A 17,735-nucleotide genomic window follows, 5' to 3' on the forward strand; every position below is an offset into this window, starting at 1 on the left:
GACTATGGGGAACCATAGGGTGTCCCCGACTATGGGGAACCATAGGGTATCCCCCGACTATGGGGAACCATAGGGTGTCCCCCGACTATGGGGAACCATAGGGTGTCCCCCGACTATGGGGAACCATAGGGTGTCCCCCGACTATGCGGAACCATAGGGTGTCCCCGACTATGGGGAACCATAGGGTGTCCCCGACTATGGGGAACCATAGGGTGTCCCCCGACTATGGGGAACCATAGGGTGTCCCCCGACTATGGGGAACCATAAGGCGTCCTGGATGGCTTAGATGCATGAGCTTGTCCTCATCCTTATTCTTATTTTTTTCTCTGAGAATCTGAACAATGAATGGTAATGAGTTTATTGATAAAATTATGGGGATTTTGGTAAAATAGAACAAACAATTCACGTTCCTAAACTTTGGTCAAGGTGAGCCGAGAGGCATAGTTACCTCTTAGTCACTACAGTAAAAAGAAAAAATATTATTTAAAATATTCCAAGGAATAAAATTAGCTTGTTTAATTAATCTATTTAACAAGTATGATCACTGGAAAATGTTGAAACAAATTCACGTTTGTGTAGTTCTTGATGTGGAGTGATAAGAAGAGTGATTTTACTTTCATACCTCCCAAAGAAACAATTACAGTTGAAAACATAATTGGCTCTTATAAAGTTAGAGGAAAATGATGTTCAAATTCCTAACAACCAAATCATTGGGCGAGGTGAGATGGTGAGTTCTTGTTCCCTTCATTGAGCTCAGATAAAAATATTCCATTTTCCCAATAGTGTGAAATTTGTACAGTATGGGATACAATACTTTTTGATCCTCCATCTTGTTGGAGAAGTTATAAGGTCATGGGCAATTAATGACTCATATTTTTCTCCATCAACAGATGTTGATGGCCAATATGTTTTTCTGTGTGACATCGCCCCTGGGTGTGGGTATTGGCATGGGCATCATGGAAATGCAGGCCTCCTTCACCACCGCTGCTATATCTGGCACTCTCCAGGGCATTGCTTGTGGCACATTCCTCTATGTGACATTCTTTGAGGTAAGTTCCAGTATGTGGCATTATTTTAGGTAAAAGGTAAGTGTCTATCATATCCCCCCCCCTCTCTCTCCCTCCATTTTTCTAGTGTCATCAGGTTCAGTTCCATCATACCCCATCCCTCGTAACTCTAGGATGAGCCTCGTCATAAACTTACGAACCTTTTCCAGTTTTCTTGTGTGTTTCTTCAGGTGGGCCTCCATGGTGGGGGCGGCATATTCTAAGATTGGTCTCACATAGGCAGTGTAAAGTGCCCCTAAATGACTTCTTTCTTAGGTTTCTGAATGATGTTCTAATTTTTGCCAGTGTAGAGTACGCTGCTGCTGTTATCCTTTTATATGTGCCTCAGGAGTTTGATGTGGTGATACGTCCATTCTTGGGTCTCTTTCTCGAATCGTCACAGAAGATCATAGGTAATAGGTAGATTTCCCTTCATTGTGTATTTTTCCTTTGGTCTCCTATCACCTAATCCCATTTCCATAACTTTACATTTGCTCATGTTGAACTCCAGTAGCCATTTCTCTGACCATCTCTGTAACCTGTTCAAGTCCTCTTGGAGGATCCTACAATCCTCATCTGTCATAACTCATTAGTTTTGCATCATCCGAGAACATCGACATATAGGACTCTACTTCTGTAGACATGTCATTTATGGATATTAGAAATAGAACTGGTCCCAGCACCAATCCTTGAGGTACTACACTCGTTACTGTTCGCCAGTCTGACTTCTCGCCCCTTACCGTTACTCTGTGGTTCCTCCGTGTTAGGTAGTTCCTCCTTTCCCATGCTATGGCTTTTCCGCTTACTCCTGCCTGCCTCTCAAATTTGAATAGCAGTCTCCTGTCCGGTACTCTAAGGCTTTTTGTCAGACCAGAAATATGCAGTCTGCCCATCCTTCCCTGTCCTGCCTTACTCTTGTTACGTTATCATAGAATTCCAGAAGGTTTGTTAGGCATGATTACCCCTTCTCTGAACCCATGTTGGTGTGTGTTTACACCACTAATGTTCTCTAGGTGTGTAACAAGTCTTAACCTGATTATTCTCTCAAGTACTTTGCAGGGGATGCTTGTCAGTGGTCCAGCTGCTTTAGTTTTATCCAGTGTTGTCAACTGTTTCATTACCGCCTCTGCTGTCACTTCTATATCTGCTAGTCTCTCATCTTGGGTCATCTCCCCTTTAACAATGGGAGCTGCTCAAGCTTGGTTGTGAACACTCCATGGAAACTGGCATTTAGTAGCTTGCAGATTTCCTTGTAATTTTCCGTATATGCCCCTGCTGTTTCCATAATCTTATTACTTGGTCATTCACTGACATTTTCCTTCTGATATGACAATGTAGTAATATTTAGGTTGCTTTTTCGCTTTGACCGCCAAATCGTTTTCATAATTTTTCCAATACTCTTATGTTAATGTAATTGTTCCTAGCTCTGTTGCATCTAATCCTGTTGTCCTCTGTACTTTCTCCACTCACTCCTGCTTCTCATTTTTGCTTTCCGACACTGCCCCATATACTAATAACCATGGGTTATTATATTGCCTCCTACTGTTTTCCTTTACTGTTGGTACGTATAAAACTCTCTTCTGCCTCCATGCATTTCCATATGACTAGGTCCATCATATCTTGGACTGTTTTTCCTCTAAGTTCTTCCTCCCACTACACTTCTCCCAGATATTCCCATATCCTCCTGTAATCCCATTTCCTGTAGTCAACTCTCCTTACCCAGACCCTTGCTCCATGGTCACAGTTTTAAGTTCCATCATGAAGACAAATACTAGGACACAATGGTCACTGGCTCCTAGTGGTATTTCTTGTTCCAAATTCTTTATGTCTGTTTCGTTCTGGGTGAAAATCAAGTCTAATAGGTTTGGTGTATCCTCTCCTCTTTTCCTTTTGTCTTCCTTCTCATGCGGTGTTAGGAAATTCCTGTCTATAGCGTCCACTAACTTTGCTCCCCATGTCTGCTCCTCAACATGGGGGATTCCTTGATTCCCAATTGATCTTTCCATGATTTAGATACCCATGAGCAGCTGTTTTGCTCTCATTCTGTGAGCTGTTGTTGCTGCTCTCTTCTTCTTTTGAGTTACCCCAGTGTCTGGGTAGTGCTTGGGACTTGATCCTCTACCCGGATCTTGTTAATACATCTTCCTTGCATATTTCTTGGGTGGCTCCCTCATTAGCTTGCATTAGCTATAGCATTGGAGCTGCCAAACCTTGGGGGAATTGCATCAGCCCTCTGAAATCCACTCGAGCCTACATGGAGCCAAGGCAAGAATCTAAGTTTCAAGGAGACAGGAGCATAGGATTAGACACCCAATCCAAACGAAGAAAAATTCCAGCATAAAGTATAAGTGCATCAAAACGAGCAACTTCTTGAAGGATACAGTATTATTAATCGTGAGAAAAACAAGGCAATCATGGCTAGTGGGATTTCTCTCGATGGCTCTCTTACGGTAAGCTGCAGACACAGTGTGGTGGAGGGATGTCTTGGGTAGATATTTCTTCTTTGTGTCATCAATGGTACTGAAATAAATGAGCAAAGATGAGCCAATTTTCAGAAGTAATTGTGTATATTTTTAAGGATTTGAATTTTGGAAAATGGGTGGGTACTAGAGGAGGACTTTATATTTGTGAGCATAATGTCCTAGAAATGTCTTTTATTACATACAGATACATGTGTTTAGGGCTGGTATATCCTGTGAACAATAGAGAAAATAGATTATTCTGTACATGAACATTACCTTAACTTGAACCAAATTGCTTATTTTAAAAGTGCCGGCACAGATTTTGTTTTATTTAACTCAGATTAATGTGCCTGTGGAAGCCTTGTCTATGTCATAAAGTAATGTATGTAAGAAACAATGAAAATTGTATTGCAAAATGTATTCTGTTTATGAAATTTTGTTTCCCTCGGTGCATGTATGATGCTTTTTCTGATATAAATTAACTCTTGCAGGTATTACCGCACGAGATGAATAACGGCGAGAACAGGTTAATGAAGTTGATGTTCATCATCTTCGGGTTCTCGGCTGTGTGTGGTGTTCAGTATCTTGACCCAGACATACGGCGCCCACGCTGCTTTCAACCACCCCTACCAGTTGAACCACCTACACCCATACCTCAGCTATAATATTGCCCTTTGAGTGTTAACTCATTTTAATGTTACCTTCATCTGTGTAATAATATAGTAAATGGAAAACTGTGCTAAAAGTATCTTTTTCTTGGAATATTAAACAATATATATATAGAAATGTGTGCAAGGTGCTATAAAAAAAATTCTGGAGGGACTGAATTATTGTTCCCTCCCTCCCTTACATTAGCCCCTGGAGTCCTTTAATACCATTGACCAAAGTCTGAGCCTGGCTTCTCTTGAAGAGGTGGATGAAGCAGGGGATATAAGATACCCCTCACTGAAGAAACAAATCACCAAAAAGGAAGTGAAGCACAACAGACTTTTGCAAGGCTTTAAGTAAAGCCAGCAAGTAAACAAAGCAGCAAATGGTTGCAAACAATCCATGTAGTAGTGAGGTGATGCCCTGCTTGTAACAGCTGATCACTGCCAGCTGGCAGCACCACGGCAGCTGCCACCTTCCCTTGTCAACAGTCCTGTGCTTCACATGATGTCCCCCAAGCTTTCGACTGCCCCTTGAGTGCCCAGCCCTTCAGTTACCAGATATTCTAGATAAGTGCTGGCCATTTTTTGGACTTGTCATGTAGGGGGCCCCATTTGCTTGCACAGTTCAATATTTAGTGTTTGCTTCACATGTATTTGTCTTTTAAGCCTCATTGTTTGAACCTTGAAGGGCAGCCCTTCCCGAGGCACTCGTTGATGTTGCCCCTTCCCTGATGGTAGCTTCCCTGGCGAGTTTGAGTGTTCGTCACATAGAGGCTGGCCTCCTGTGCAGGGTGCCTTGTCCTGATTAGTGTACAGGCCTTGTATTAATCAGGGTTATTGACCTGACTGCAAAGAATGACCTCTCTCAATTCTGGGGTTATTGATTAGGGGTGCACAAGGGCTCATGTGGTCAAGTGAATGGAGTGGTTGTACATCCTGCATGCCGCTGATACCCTTTGCAGCTGAGTTTTTTACCTTTGTGCTGCGTTCGGTGTCATTTCATTCTGTGAACGTCCCTAGTGCCTGGATGTTATGCTTGTTATCTTTTCTGGCCTGGCAGGCTTCACAGGTCTTTGGTGTGGTTCATCATTGATCAGTTCACCAAGCCTGCACACACGTCTTGTGAGTTTGAGGGCGCCATCAGTTTTGCTGCAATCCAATGGTTATTTGTACTATCTCCTACGACCTGTTGGGTGGATATTACCCTCTACCCCGAGGTCTGCGATGTTTGAGTTCACTTGGCCTGGCGAAGCAAACCCAAACTCTTGAGTCTTGAGAGGTGAGCTCCATCATTCAGATTTTCCTGGGCTATGCCTCATTTTGTGCCTCTGGAGTCGTGCTTGTGTTCTCCGGTCGTGCCCCAGGATATGGGTATTTGGCAGCTCCATGTGCAGCTGCCTTTGCTTTTTACAGCCTTGGCCATTGAGGATTCCAGGGCTCGTATTAAATTGGCATTTGTTTTGTGTGTGGGCTGTGGTTAAGCTGTTCTTCGACCAGCTTTGGGGTGACCTGGATGTTTTGGTGTCGGTGCCAGGTATAGCAGCCTTGATACTTGTGGTTCCAGCTTTTGAGGCTTGTCGTAGGTTTCTCACCTCCACTCCTTTGGTGGGAAGTTATGGACTTCTTCTGGCTCATCTCACATGCCAGTATTCCATGCTTGCTCAGGCTTTATTATCTAGTTTGGACCTTGTTTATAGTTAGTCAAAGTAGTCTTCCATTGGTGGTTGGATTCTTGGGCTTTAGTATTTTCTCCAGTTTTCATCTTTTCTGGTTGGTGTCGTTCTCGTGCATTGTAGAAGGGTGCTTCTGCATTTTCCCAGTTCCTGGACCTACACTGCATAGGCCCTCCAGGTTGTCTTCTGGGGCCTCCAGTGCAGTTGGCTTCAAACCCTGCTCTTGAGATGGGGATTTGGTGAGGAGTCTACCCTGCAGCTCTTTTCAGGCATTGACTCTATTGGACTCTGGGGTGGTTGAGTTAACCATCTCTCTTCGCTAGGTGTCCCAGTTGTTCCCCATCCCCAAGCGGGCCTCAGTAGTCTTACAATACATTCTCATCTTCTTAGGATTGAACTACTTCATTCCTTGTCCAACCTTTCACATGACCACTTTACCTCAGGTCCATCTGGTTTTGCATGCTAATTCCTGAAAGGTACCCTTGGATCTCTGGAATGGGTACTTGCACATTCTGATTCGCCTGAGGTTCAGGGACTGGTTAGGGTTTGTGGGATGTCTGGCTTATAGTTTTCGGGTTCTCCCTTTTGGCTTAACTCTAGTTCTCGAGATCTTTACCAGGTTAGCATGGGTGGCTGTGACCTGGTTATGTCTTTTGAGGGGTTTGTGTCTTGACCATCCTTGCCAACTGGTTGGTTTGGGCAAGGTACATGTGCCCGTAAGCCAGGAATCTGGTCCTTTCTCAGCTTGCCATGTTCGGGTTCCTGGTGAACTTGCAAATGTCTTAGTTGGTTCCGTCTTGGAATCGGACTTGGTTGGATCTAGTCTGGGATTCCCGGTTGGCTTCCCTATCCCTGTTGTGTGTGGCTCTATAGTTCTGTGTCTAACTGGTGTTGGGGTGGCCTTGGATGGCTTTCCAGTTTTATGGCAATTGTGGGGGAGTTTTGAATTTGCCTGCCTGGTATTTCTCATGAGCAGTGTTTGGCTCCTGGCATTGTTCTGATTCCTCTGTTCTGCTCTTTTTGTCACCACCGGGATCATTTGGTATGAGCTCCATTAAATCCTGTTGGCTTTTGGCTCGTTGCTCGTTCGGTTCTGTGGTGCCTTTCTCATCCGTCGCTTGATGCATGTATGAATGCATCGGCCCTAGGTTGGGACTTTGTGACCGGTGATCACCAGGATCACTGGGTGGGTTCCCTCGTTTGGACACTAAGTGCACTTCACGAATTTACTTTGTCTATGGAGTTTGTCTGGTCTATCTTAATCTCTATTTTGCAAGTGGTTACCTGTCAGTGACTATGGAGGCGTGAGACTGAGTTCTTTATGCCATGTCATTCAGCCTTTTATACCTCATGCACTAATTACCTCTCTCAACATTAACATTTTTATCATATTTTGTCTTAAAGTTGTGGATTCAGTTGGCATCAACATCTTCCTCAATGCATTCCACTTGCTGACCACCCGTAAAGGGAACGAAAACTTTCTTACATCTTTTCGACTCAATTGTGTTTCCAGCTTCTACTGTTGACCCCATGTCCTACCTCTTTTTTTTTTTTAATGTAACTAGGTTTCCTCTGTCCACTGTCTATTTCTCTAAAGATCTTTCATGTAGTTATCATAACCTCTCTGTTTCTTCTCTACTTTAAGGTTGTGAGGAAGAGTTTTCTCAATCTGTCCTCATAGCTGAAGCCTCGCAATTCTGTAACTAATCCAATTGCAAACCTCTAAACTTTCTCAGGTTTCTTTTTATGCCTCACAAGATGTGGGCTCCGTGCTGGTGGTGCATACTCAAATAATGGTCTCATGTAGGTAGGGTGTATGGACTAGTTATGGTTGGTTAGCTGCAGGGAGCCACTTATGACAACTGTAGAAACCAGTCTTGAATATTATGAAACGCCTCTTTCAGGGGAAGGTCTTGGTAGCTCGCTGGACCCTCCCCTCCCTGTGAGGTGAGTCAGCTCCTCTCTGGCTCCAGACTGTGGATTATTGACATTGGGGACTGGCCACCTGGTGGTGATCGGCTGTTACTAGAGGAGAGTATGACCTATGTTGATTGTTAGAAGAGTGGATTGTTTGCTGAGCCATTTGCTAATGTTTACTGTCTGTGAACCTTGCAATTTTCTGTTTTGCTTCACTTCCTTTCTAGGGATTTGTTTCTTCAGTTTCTTCTTAGTTCTCCAGAGGCCAGGTTTTGGTCTGGCATCCAGTAGACCTTTAAAAGACTCCTGGGGTTGATGTGTCTACATGTGGAGCAATCTCAGTGTGGGTAACTACAGGGAGCCACCGAGGCTCCCCCATGAGTCATTTCTTCATATTCAGTACAGTTTTTTCTTTATTTGGGCCAGTCTTTAGTTGTAGGGCTTAGATACTTTAGCCATGAAAGCCACAAAAGTGTTGGTTGTCTTAAGACTTTTTATCTAAATATCTGTATCATTATGAAATTCATAATATTTTTATTTATTGTATATTGTGTTTAGTGTTATATTTTTTTAATAGATATCTCATTTACGACCATTGTCTCTGGTGGCCCATATATATGGGCCCCTGCATGGGTGGGTTATCCCTTTAAAGGGTAAAATGTCTTGGAAGACATTGCTTTCACATTGTTAGTGTTTGATCTATACTTGACCTGTTGGACCAAGCTCTCTCAAGTCAAGCCAGGCCTCAGGCTAGGCTTGGGGGAGCAGAAGAACTCCCAGAACCCCATCCAGGTACAATCCAGGTACAGGTACATGAGCATAATGCTTCTTTACATCAGTATTATAGTTTTTATACATTTCAGAGTCCAATTCCAGGACTTGTTCCTTACCATTGAACATTTCAGTGGCTTGGTAAAGTTATTCATATTTACTTAATATGTGTTCACTTATTCTCAGTATGTGAGAATTGCCAAAGATACACAAGATTTTTCCTCTATAATAAACTTTTTATTATTTTGGATGTGGATGATTATATCTCTGTGGTCTCGTATATGAACTGCCATTTTCCAATTTGGTTTTGTGATTCATAGAGAATACTGTACTTTGTCTTGGCACTACATATATGATATATTCATTCTTCTTTCCTGAATAAGGACCACTTGTATGTTCACCCATATGATGAGATGCTGTGTGACGTGACACATGTGGGTAAAATTGGGGGATGTATGAAACCATAATACAGTATGTCAGCGGTCATACATACTGTATGTGTTTGTATTATATAATGATTTGTCAGATATTGCCAATCTTATTGTGCTGACAGTTTACGTATGTTGATTGTTAGAACACAGACTAATGTGCGTTTACATTAGTATGGTTTTGAAGTTTCATGTTCATTATGTGTCTCTCAGAATTGCATAAGGAAGAATATAATCTTAAGTCCAAGACAGTTTATTTTTTATTCAGAACTCTCCTGTACTAAAATCACTCGCATAATGTACAAGAAATGTTTTTTCCATTTTTCCTGGTAGACCTTGTGATAGAGGCTTACTGGAGAAGATCAGTAGTGAGGAAGAATTTCTACAGTTTGTAGCATTAAGTCATCCTGCCTACTTGTTGCTGGTTCATAGGGTTCATTGTCCAACCCGTTCTCGCACTTTCGTATAGTCAGTATTGACTTATTAAATACGTGCATATGTGACATACTAAACATACAAGTTTACTTTGAAAAGCTTCATAGAAAACACCGACCTTACCTAACCTTAGTATGTTAAGATAAGTATCTTATTGCTTCGTAATTACAATTATTACTTAACCTATTATAGGTATAGGTTAGTAATAATTGTAATTACGAAGCAATAAGATGCTTATCTTAACATACTAAGGTGGTTAGGTAAGGTCGGTGTTTTCTATGAAGCTTTTCAAGGTAAACTAGTATGTTTAGTATGTCACATATGCACGTATTAAATAAGTCAATATTGACTGTAAGAAAGTGCGAGAACGGGTTGCATTGTCACGTGAGGTCTTCCACATATTGAAGAAACTGTCTTTGCAGCTGCTCTTTCTGTATGGGATAACTTATCCAGGTAAGGACTGTGTATGTGGGTACGAGACATTCAATACTACTCACAAGCTGGCCACACACTGAAGAAACAAAAGCATACACGAGTATTCTGTGGCTTGTCAACGAGAAATGTACCAGACTGGTGCAGCGATTTAGATACATGACTACCAGCCCCAGTTCTTGGCCTCGGGTCTAATTCCTATCAAACTAACACCATTATTTGACTGGTCGTTTCTTGTTCAGAATTTATGCATTCAAGTCCCTTTTGCTCTATTTTGTTCTGGTATAATTGATGATAATACTCATTAGGGTTTTGTTCATTTTGTTGTTAGGAAGTAAGCACAGAGTGTTCAGTATATTGTGAATAATATATATGTATATATTACTTGACTGAGGATGGATGTATGTATAGTGAATGTTGGCAGCTGACTGAGGATGTGTAGTGAATATTATTACCAAAACCACACACACAAAAAATGGAGAAGCGATGATGTTTCAGTCCGTCCTGGACCATTAGTTGTGCGAGGATGTGATGTGATGTGTAGTGAATGTTGGCAGTTTTCTGAGAACATGTTAAAACAAGTATCTCTTGTTGTGAATGTTGATAGTTGAATTAAGTGTTGTAAATGCTGCCAGTTTTAAATTTATAAGTAGAGTGTATTGCAAATGTTGTGAATATGTTTGTGACTCATATTACCCAGGAGAAAATACTGCCAGGAATGCCTCTATACAGATGTTCCATTACATGTATTTATTATATTGATCAAATCAAAAGTTAAACATTGGGTTCGGTATTACTCTTGTTGTCCGCAGTCAATTGTCACCACCAGAGAAGTCAAATGACTCTACAAGAATTGAACAAGTTCCTATGAAACAATATTTAAAGATAATTCACCTGTTGTTGTTGTTGTTGTTGTTATAGATTCAGCTACTCGGAACAAGTTCCAAGTAGCCCGGGCTATGGTGAGCCCGTAAATAATTCACTTAATGCAAAAACTTGAAAGCTAAATAAAATAGTTTTCTTTAGTAACTTAATGTGTATCTTTATTTGGTAATTTTTCAACGTAAGGTGAATCTGAATAACTAGTTCTCTTCCATAAATAAGAGTAAAGTGAGGAAATTTTGAGACACGACAATAAGTGTTTGTGGCATGTAGGAATTTATAGCAAAACAAAGGAGAGAATTTACACTGATACGGAAGATATCAATAGAGATATCTTTATAAAGGTATATCTATCAGTAGGTTACATCCTAAGAGGGAGAATTGCCATTGATACTATAGCTTTTGAAAGGCAGTTGTTGGTGGAATTACAATATACAGTATTTTTAAACAGTTACCAGCCGTTTCATGTATGGACAGTGAAGTTGTGTCTGTAGAGAAAGAGAAATCTGAGTACAATACTAGCAGAGAGACTGTTGTCATGAGAATGTTGTCTTCATAATTATCTGTAGAGTTATGAGCATAGGAAGACAGGCAGTTTGTTAAGTCATGGAAGAATCTTTATTTACATATTCTGCCCGAAACGCTATGCGTGTTAGTGGCTTTGCAAGAATGTAAAAACCATCAATACTATGTACTCTATTAAACCCAATGTACCTTCTTGTATGTAAATAAATAAATAAATATATGGTGCTTCAGCATTGTCAAGTAGAAGTGGTGGGTTACTGGATATGTCACTGCTCTCAAGGTACTGTAATTACATTCCTAATAAATTGTGTCAGATTTGAAGAGTTTTTATATTTTTATTTGACTTTTTTAAAGACTTTCCAACTGTTCAGAAAGCATCATTAATACAGATACTGTACTTTTGTATTTGATACATTATAAAATAAACATTTAAACAGAGTAATTGTGTATTGAAGTGTTACATTAAGGCTATTACAATCCATGCAGCATTCCTCTGAAATACTTAAACTGGAAATATGAACTATGATAGTTTCTTTTCAATTTATGCACTGTGCAGTATGCCGAATTGTATAAGGATGTGAGTATTAACTTGAAAAGTTTAACTAAGTGTATCTGTAATGTTAGAATTAATGCAATACACTGTACATTTTAGAATCACATGCTTTTAGAATCACTACTGTGTGTTCAAGTGCCATTGACAAATGCATACTGTAGTTTGCTGGCCCAGCAAAAAATTAAGTCCTGTTGCTTATCTGTAATCATTTTGAATTTTTGTGCATCATATGTGCCATTTATCCCATTCTAAGTGCATGTATAATGTCTTTTGAAACTTTTGTTGAATCATATAATCTCTAAAAAGGAAATGTGTTGTCATAGCTTGTAATATGTGTTGTGTACTCATTGTATCAGTCTTACTAGGATGGTGAGCTGCCCTTCTTGTTGAGAACTGTCCTTGTGATTGTACCTACTGCATGTATTTGTATACACATGTATACACACACACACATATACAGTATACACAGTACTGTATATATATATTATAAGTAAATTATTATGGGTAAGGTGATTGGCTTGAACTATGGGTAAGGTGCATGGCTTGAACTATGGGTAAGGTGCATGGCTTGAACTATGGGTAAGGTGCATGGCTTGAACTATGGGTAAGGTGCATGGCTTGAACTATGGGTAAGGTGCATGGCTTGAACTATGGGTAAGGTGCATGGCTTGAACTATGGGTAAGGTGCATGGCTTGAACTATGGGTAAGGTGCATGGCTTGAACTATGGGTAAGGTGCATGGCTTGAACTATGGGTAAGGTGCATGGCTTGAACTATGGGTAAGGTGCATGGCTTGAACTATGGGTAAGGTGCATGGCTTGAACTATGGGTAAGCATCTTATCCATGCACCAGCGAAAATGACAGTAAATATTTACCTTACCTCTGAATATATTACGTTAATGTGATTTCCTTGTGTGTGTGTGTGTGTGTGTGTACTCACCTAGTTGTACTCACCTAGTTGTGTTTGCGGGGGTTGAGCTCTGGCTCTTTGGTCCCGCCTCTCAACCGTCAATCAACAGGTGTACAGATTCCTGAGCCTATCGGGCTCTGTCATATCTACACTTGAAACTGTGTATGGAGTGAGCCTCCACCACATCACCCCCTAATGCATTCCATTTGTCAACCACTCTGACACTAAAAAAGTTCTTTCTAATATCTCTGTGGCTCATTTGGGCACTCAGTTTCCACCTGTGTCCCCTTGTGCGTGTTCCCCTTGTGTTAAATAGACTGTCTTTATCTACCCTATCAATCCAATGTGTGTGTGTGTGTGTGTGTGTGTGTGTGTGTGTGTGTGTGTGTGTGTGTGTGTGTGTGTATAGTGTGTGTGGAGATTATTGTTAGTAAACATTGCATTGTGGAAATGATATCAGCCTTTGGTCTTGTGCAGAGGTAAGCAAATCGGTCACTTTGAGCTTCTTTGTGTTCAATTAGAGGCACCCCAACTGCACTAAAGATCAACTGCTGTCCCATCCATGAAGGTGGGAAATGATGCTCATGTTAATATAAATTTGAATAAGTAATGCTGTATATTTCTTTATTCTGATTTATGCCATGCCTGCATGCTAATTGTCAAGATGAAACAATTGGATGACAATAATATTGTATATGATGATTTTGTCATCAAGGCAAATGTGATTTTTGGATTTATTTTTGAATATTTGATGAATACTCATTGTGCCCCAATAAAGAATGTACATATTACATACAACGTGGTAATATTCAAGACTGGCATGGTCATACCTTAGCATACTGCCCTTGGATCAAATAATCTGTATAAATTTGTAGTGTTTATATGTGTATTACAAAGACAATTTATTTAGCAAATTAAATGCTGTACAGAGCTATAAGATTGTAATAGACTTGTATTAGGGAGTTTTCAGTCAGACTCATCATTGATAAGAAACAATATTTTATCATACTGTTTATCATAGAGTAAGGCTCTGAATTTCAAATAGTAATGATATGAATAGAGTAGCTCTTTGAAGGACCTTAGTGTTTATTTCTGGGAGGACTTGTTCAGTAACTGCCTGTTTAACAACCCAATTTTCCTGGTTGCTGTCAGTGATGGGCCACAAGGCTCATACCCACTTGGAGAGGCACAAACATCTTGTGTGGTGCAGTATGTCGTCCTTAGGCAGTTCCCCTTGGAACTTGGTCCTGTTTCTAGACTTCTCTCATCCTCTGCCTAACCATTGTTACAGATGCTGCTTTCTTTTACACCTTTGTTCACCTGTGGGTTGTGAGCTTCATTGTGCCACTTCGTGGGTGTTGGCTTTCATTTTTGGGTTTTCCTGGACTTTGGTTCAGATTGAAATTCCAAGTCTTTATTTAGAAATGCTTGTACATTTAAAGTTGGTTTAGGTTACACATTTATAGTCAGTTATTTACTCCAGAGAAAGTCATAACAACAACATGGAAATCTAATATCTGTAAATATATACTGTATACTCAAGATTTAGAAACCATGTTTGTAACAACTTGTGCAAATTATTACAATAATGTCCGAACTAAACAGGTGTACAACAGTCTCAATCAATCTTTACATTTTTGGTGTAGAGTGAGTAACATTTATCTTACAGTATGAAATATGATATGTATACAGTATATTAGAAAAATAAAGTGTAGTTCACTGTTAGCGCAGTAAGACAGACATTGGCACACTTTATATCACAGAAGTTGGATGATAAGACAATTTAAAAAACTAATAAACTAATCATTCCATTAAGTTATATAACAATTTCTACACTCTCATCATTCTCCATCAACAGATTCTAGGGAAATCCCAGATTAAAATATCACTCCCAACACACAGTTCATACAACATGGATCTAACTTCGGTAGGACTCAAAATACTTATCAGTAAATACTTATCAATACTTTGTGACAGGTTGCTATTCTTCTTTTACGCCGCCCCATTCTCCTTTCCTCGGGGGTTGGGTTTTGCAGGTGACTTGCATGTGTATTCGGCCACTTTGCTGGATGTTTCTGCTACAAATGGTGGGTCCAATACCATTGTTTAGTATCATACTCCTAATCAAGGTGGAAGCTCTAGTTAGTTGATCACCGAGGTGCATCTTGTTATGTCTTGTGTGCTCTGGGGCACTGCCACATGACAATTTTCAATGTTTGCCATGCTGTAGTCTGGTGTTTGGTATGGTTTGTCCTATCCATCCTCTTCATGGTACACCCTGGTTCTGGTGGGAGTGGGTCACTGTGTGTGTGTTCTGGTACAATGTATCATAGGTTCACCAGGTGGTTTGGGCTCATTTCCTCTTGATTTTAGAATGCCTTTTGGCATATCAGTTTAGGGTTAATGTAGGGACACCCCTTATATTCCTTCCAGGCTATGCTGTTTTGACCTATCCCTAGCCCCTCGGATCTTCCCAGACTAATTTGCATGACCTACCTCAGCTACTAGCAACTTTGGGCCTCCAGTCATTGGGGCCCTTGTTGTAAATGTTGGAGAAACTTGATGTAGAGATCCTGCTGACCAGGGATTTGGTTCTACTCACCTGTAATGTCCACCCTTTTAGGTGTGCATATTCATAGAGGTTTTGCTGGTACTTCAGTGTGTCTGTCTCTTGTGTGGAGCTTTGTGGTGCACCCCCAATATTGATCCACCCTTCTCCAGGTGATTTGGTTTATTTCCTTCTCCTTTGGGGCTGGTCTCAGAGGGTACCCTCACTTCTGGCTTCTTGAATTTGGTCTTAACTGCTAATCTTTTCTGGGTGCATCAACTGTTCTTGCAATTATTCTCTATCTTTCTGTTGGTTTCAACGTTATGGGAGTTGGACACAGCCTCCTTCCTTGGGCTTTTGGGCCACTAAGCCTTTCGCTTGTGAGCATATTTGCCTCCATGGGATGCAGTGGCTTCCAGTCTTTGGAGTGCTATTGCCAGATCACTCAACGTTCATGGAGAATGTATTTTGATTGGCATTGGGATATGGGCTTATCTCTTGCTGGTCTAGCAGCATCTTTCCATGTTGTGTAAGGCCCTTTGCACACTTTGTTACATGAGCTTCTTGGTGGCTAGTTTGACCCTAATTACCATCTCTTCTCGCCTGTTGTAATGTCCCCATACTTTCCTGGAATTCAGACTTTTTTTCCGAGGGCTGGTAAGGCACATTGGTTTTATTATTACAGTATTATTATTATTATATTATACACAGGTGGGTACATTATTAGATGGTTTCTGACTTGTAAGCAGACTAAGAGCTTTTCCTTTCCATAGATCATAGTTAGCGAGACTACTAATTTTCCCTGGAATATTATTTGCAAATAGATTAACAACCAGGTATCCAATTACTTCTTGATCAGGGGTGAACAGTTAAAGATTGATGCCCAGTCTGTCTGATGCTTCTTGGCCTTTTGTCCAATCTCTTCATTGTGTATGGCTCGCCTCTCCAGCCATTCTTCTCCCACAGGTCAGCTCAGTCTGCTTTTCCGTTTTTCAGAAAACGTGGCCGTTTTCATGTGTTGTTGATAGTTATGAAGTGCCCTTTTCTAGTAGGTTCCAGTGGCTCCCCATCCCTGCCCTATTGCCTTCTGTCTCATGGAATTTTACATAGGTGGTGCCATAGGGGAAGAGGCAGGCTCTTGTGTACTCAGATGATTTGAGTTGCCATCTAGTGGTGGTCAGGCACACCACAGGGTATTTTTTCTACAGCAAAGATTGTTTACCTTATTTACCTAGGCGCACTTAATTTCCTTGAGTAGCCACTTACGTTGTGCCTATATCTGGTCATGGTTCTCAGTAGGCTATTGAAGGTTTTGGTGGCCTGGTGTCTTGGGCTAAGGCTTGTTGATGCCAGAGTCAAGCTGGGCTTTTGGCCAGCTTGACCAAAATTTAATTACATAATACAGTACAAAATTTATTTGAATGACATAAGATATGAATTATGGAGTTATGTAAGGATAAAAACAGCTGAGTAATAATAATCCGGGCATCTCCGTATATGAAATGTTTGTCATTGATGTTCTCCCAAATACACTACATCTTATCAAGCCTCAAGATGCTGCTTCTCTCTATACTTGGTGAACTAGCAATCAACTTTAGTCTGCAGGAAAATTTATATTTGAAATTTGTTCTATTTTAACAAACTTTCCCAGTGGGCACAATATCCAAGAGCAACACCAATGTCAATCCCACATCACTTCGATATTTGAAAGAGGTGCGAGGGTTGCCAAATGCCTTTAAAAGCTTTAAAAGTTCATTGAAATTAGCATTAACTAAACTGCTGTCTTGCTCAATATTCAAATAAGATTTTCATAGGATTTAAAATTAGATAATATTGTACAATTTGCTTTACATCATCTTTGTACTTGAGATTTTAGAAATTCCCTTAAAATTGTAACTGAAGTATGTAACACACACTGTAGTTTTGTCTGGCAAGTGCTTTAAAGGGCCTAGAAGTGAGCAGAGACTTACCAGGCAGTGTGTAATTACCTAAGTGTAGTTACAGGATGACAGCTACGCTCATGGTGTCCCGTCTTCCCAGCACTTTGTCATGTTTTGAAATTACTGACGGTTTTGGCCGCCTCCACCTTCTCACCTGAGAGCAGCTGAGTATGGAGAGCAGGATGTGCTTCCCAGTAAGGTTGTGTGTGACAATTATGCTCATTGCTTTGGTTATATTCAAAATATTTTGAGTAATTATTGAACATTGGCTTGTACAGTAATTTGCAATGCCTTTAAGATTGTAAGAGTGCATACACTTGTATGCACTTAACAGCATTACAAATTAACATGTAGGCCCTTGATTGAGCATATTTATTTCAAATTCTTTCCACAACAAAAGAAAAAAAAAGTGCTAACCTCCCAAGTCTACTCTTTCATACTGAATGTTTTACCGCACAATCCCTCTGTTGCAGCTGGTAAACAAAGTTCCATTAGAGCTCGAGTCCACAACACTATCCCCGTATGACCCAAATAAACATGCTTGTGATATTTAAACAGCTAA

General features: G+C 40.6%; 1 protein-coding gene across 3 annotated transcripts in view; it reads left to right on the top strand.

The window, feature by feature from the left end:
* Window positions 1-11,659, top strand: part of LOC123760129 (zinc transporter ZIP1) — a 40,097-nt gene extending 28,438 nt beyond the window's left edge. For all 3 annotated transcript variants that reach the window (XM_045745622.2, XM_045745625.2, XM_045745624.2), the window contains 2 exons: window positions 891-1,049; window positions 4,000-11,659. In XM_045745622.2, the coding sequence (XP_045601578.1) occupies window positions 891-1,049; window positions 4,000-4,173 (333 nt within the window). In that variant the 3' untranslated portion in view covers window positions 4,174-11,659. The remainder of the gene's footprint in view (window positions 1-890; window positions 1,050-3,999) is intronic.
* Window positions 11,660-17,735: the final 6,076 nt, after the last annotated feature.

The sequence above is a fragment of the Procambarus clarkii genome, chromosome 16 (assembly GCF_040958095.1).
Source record: "Procambarus clarkii isolate CNS0578487 chromosome 16, FALCON_Pclarkii_2.0, whole genome shotgun sequence".
Taxonomy (NCBI): Eukaryota; Metazoa; Arthropoda; class Malacostraca; order Decapoda; family Cambaridae; genus Procambarus; species Procambarus clarkii.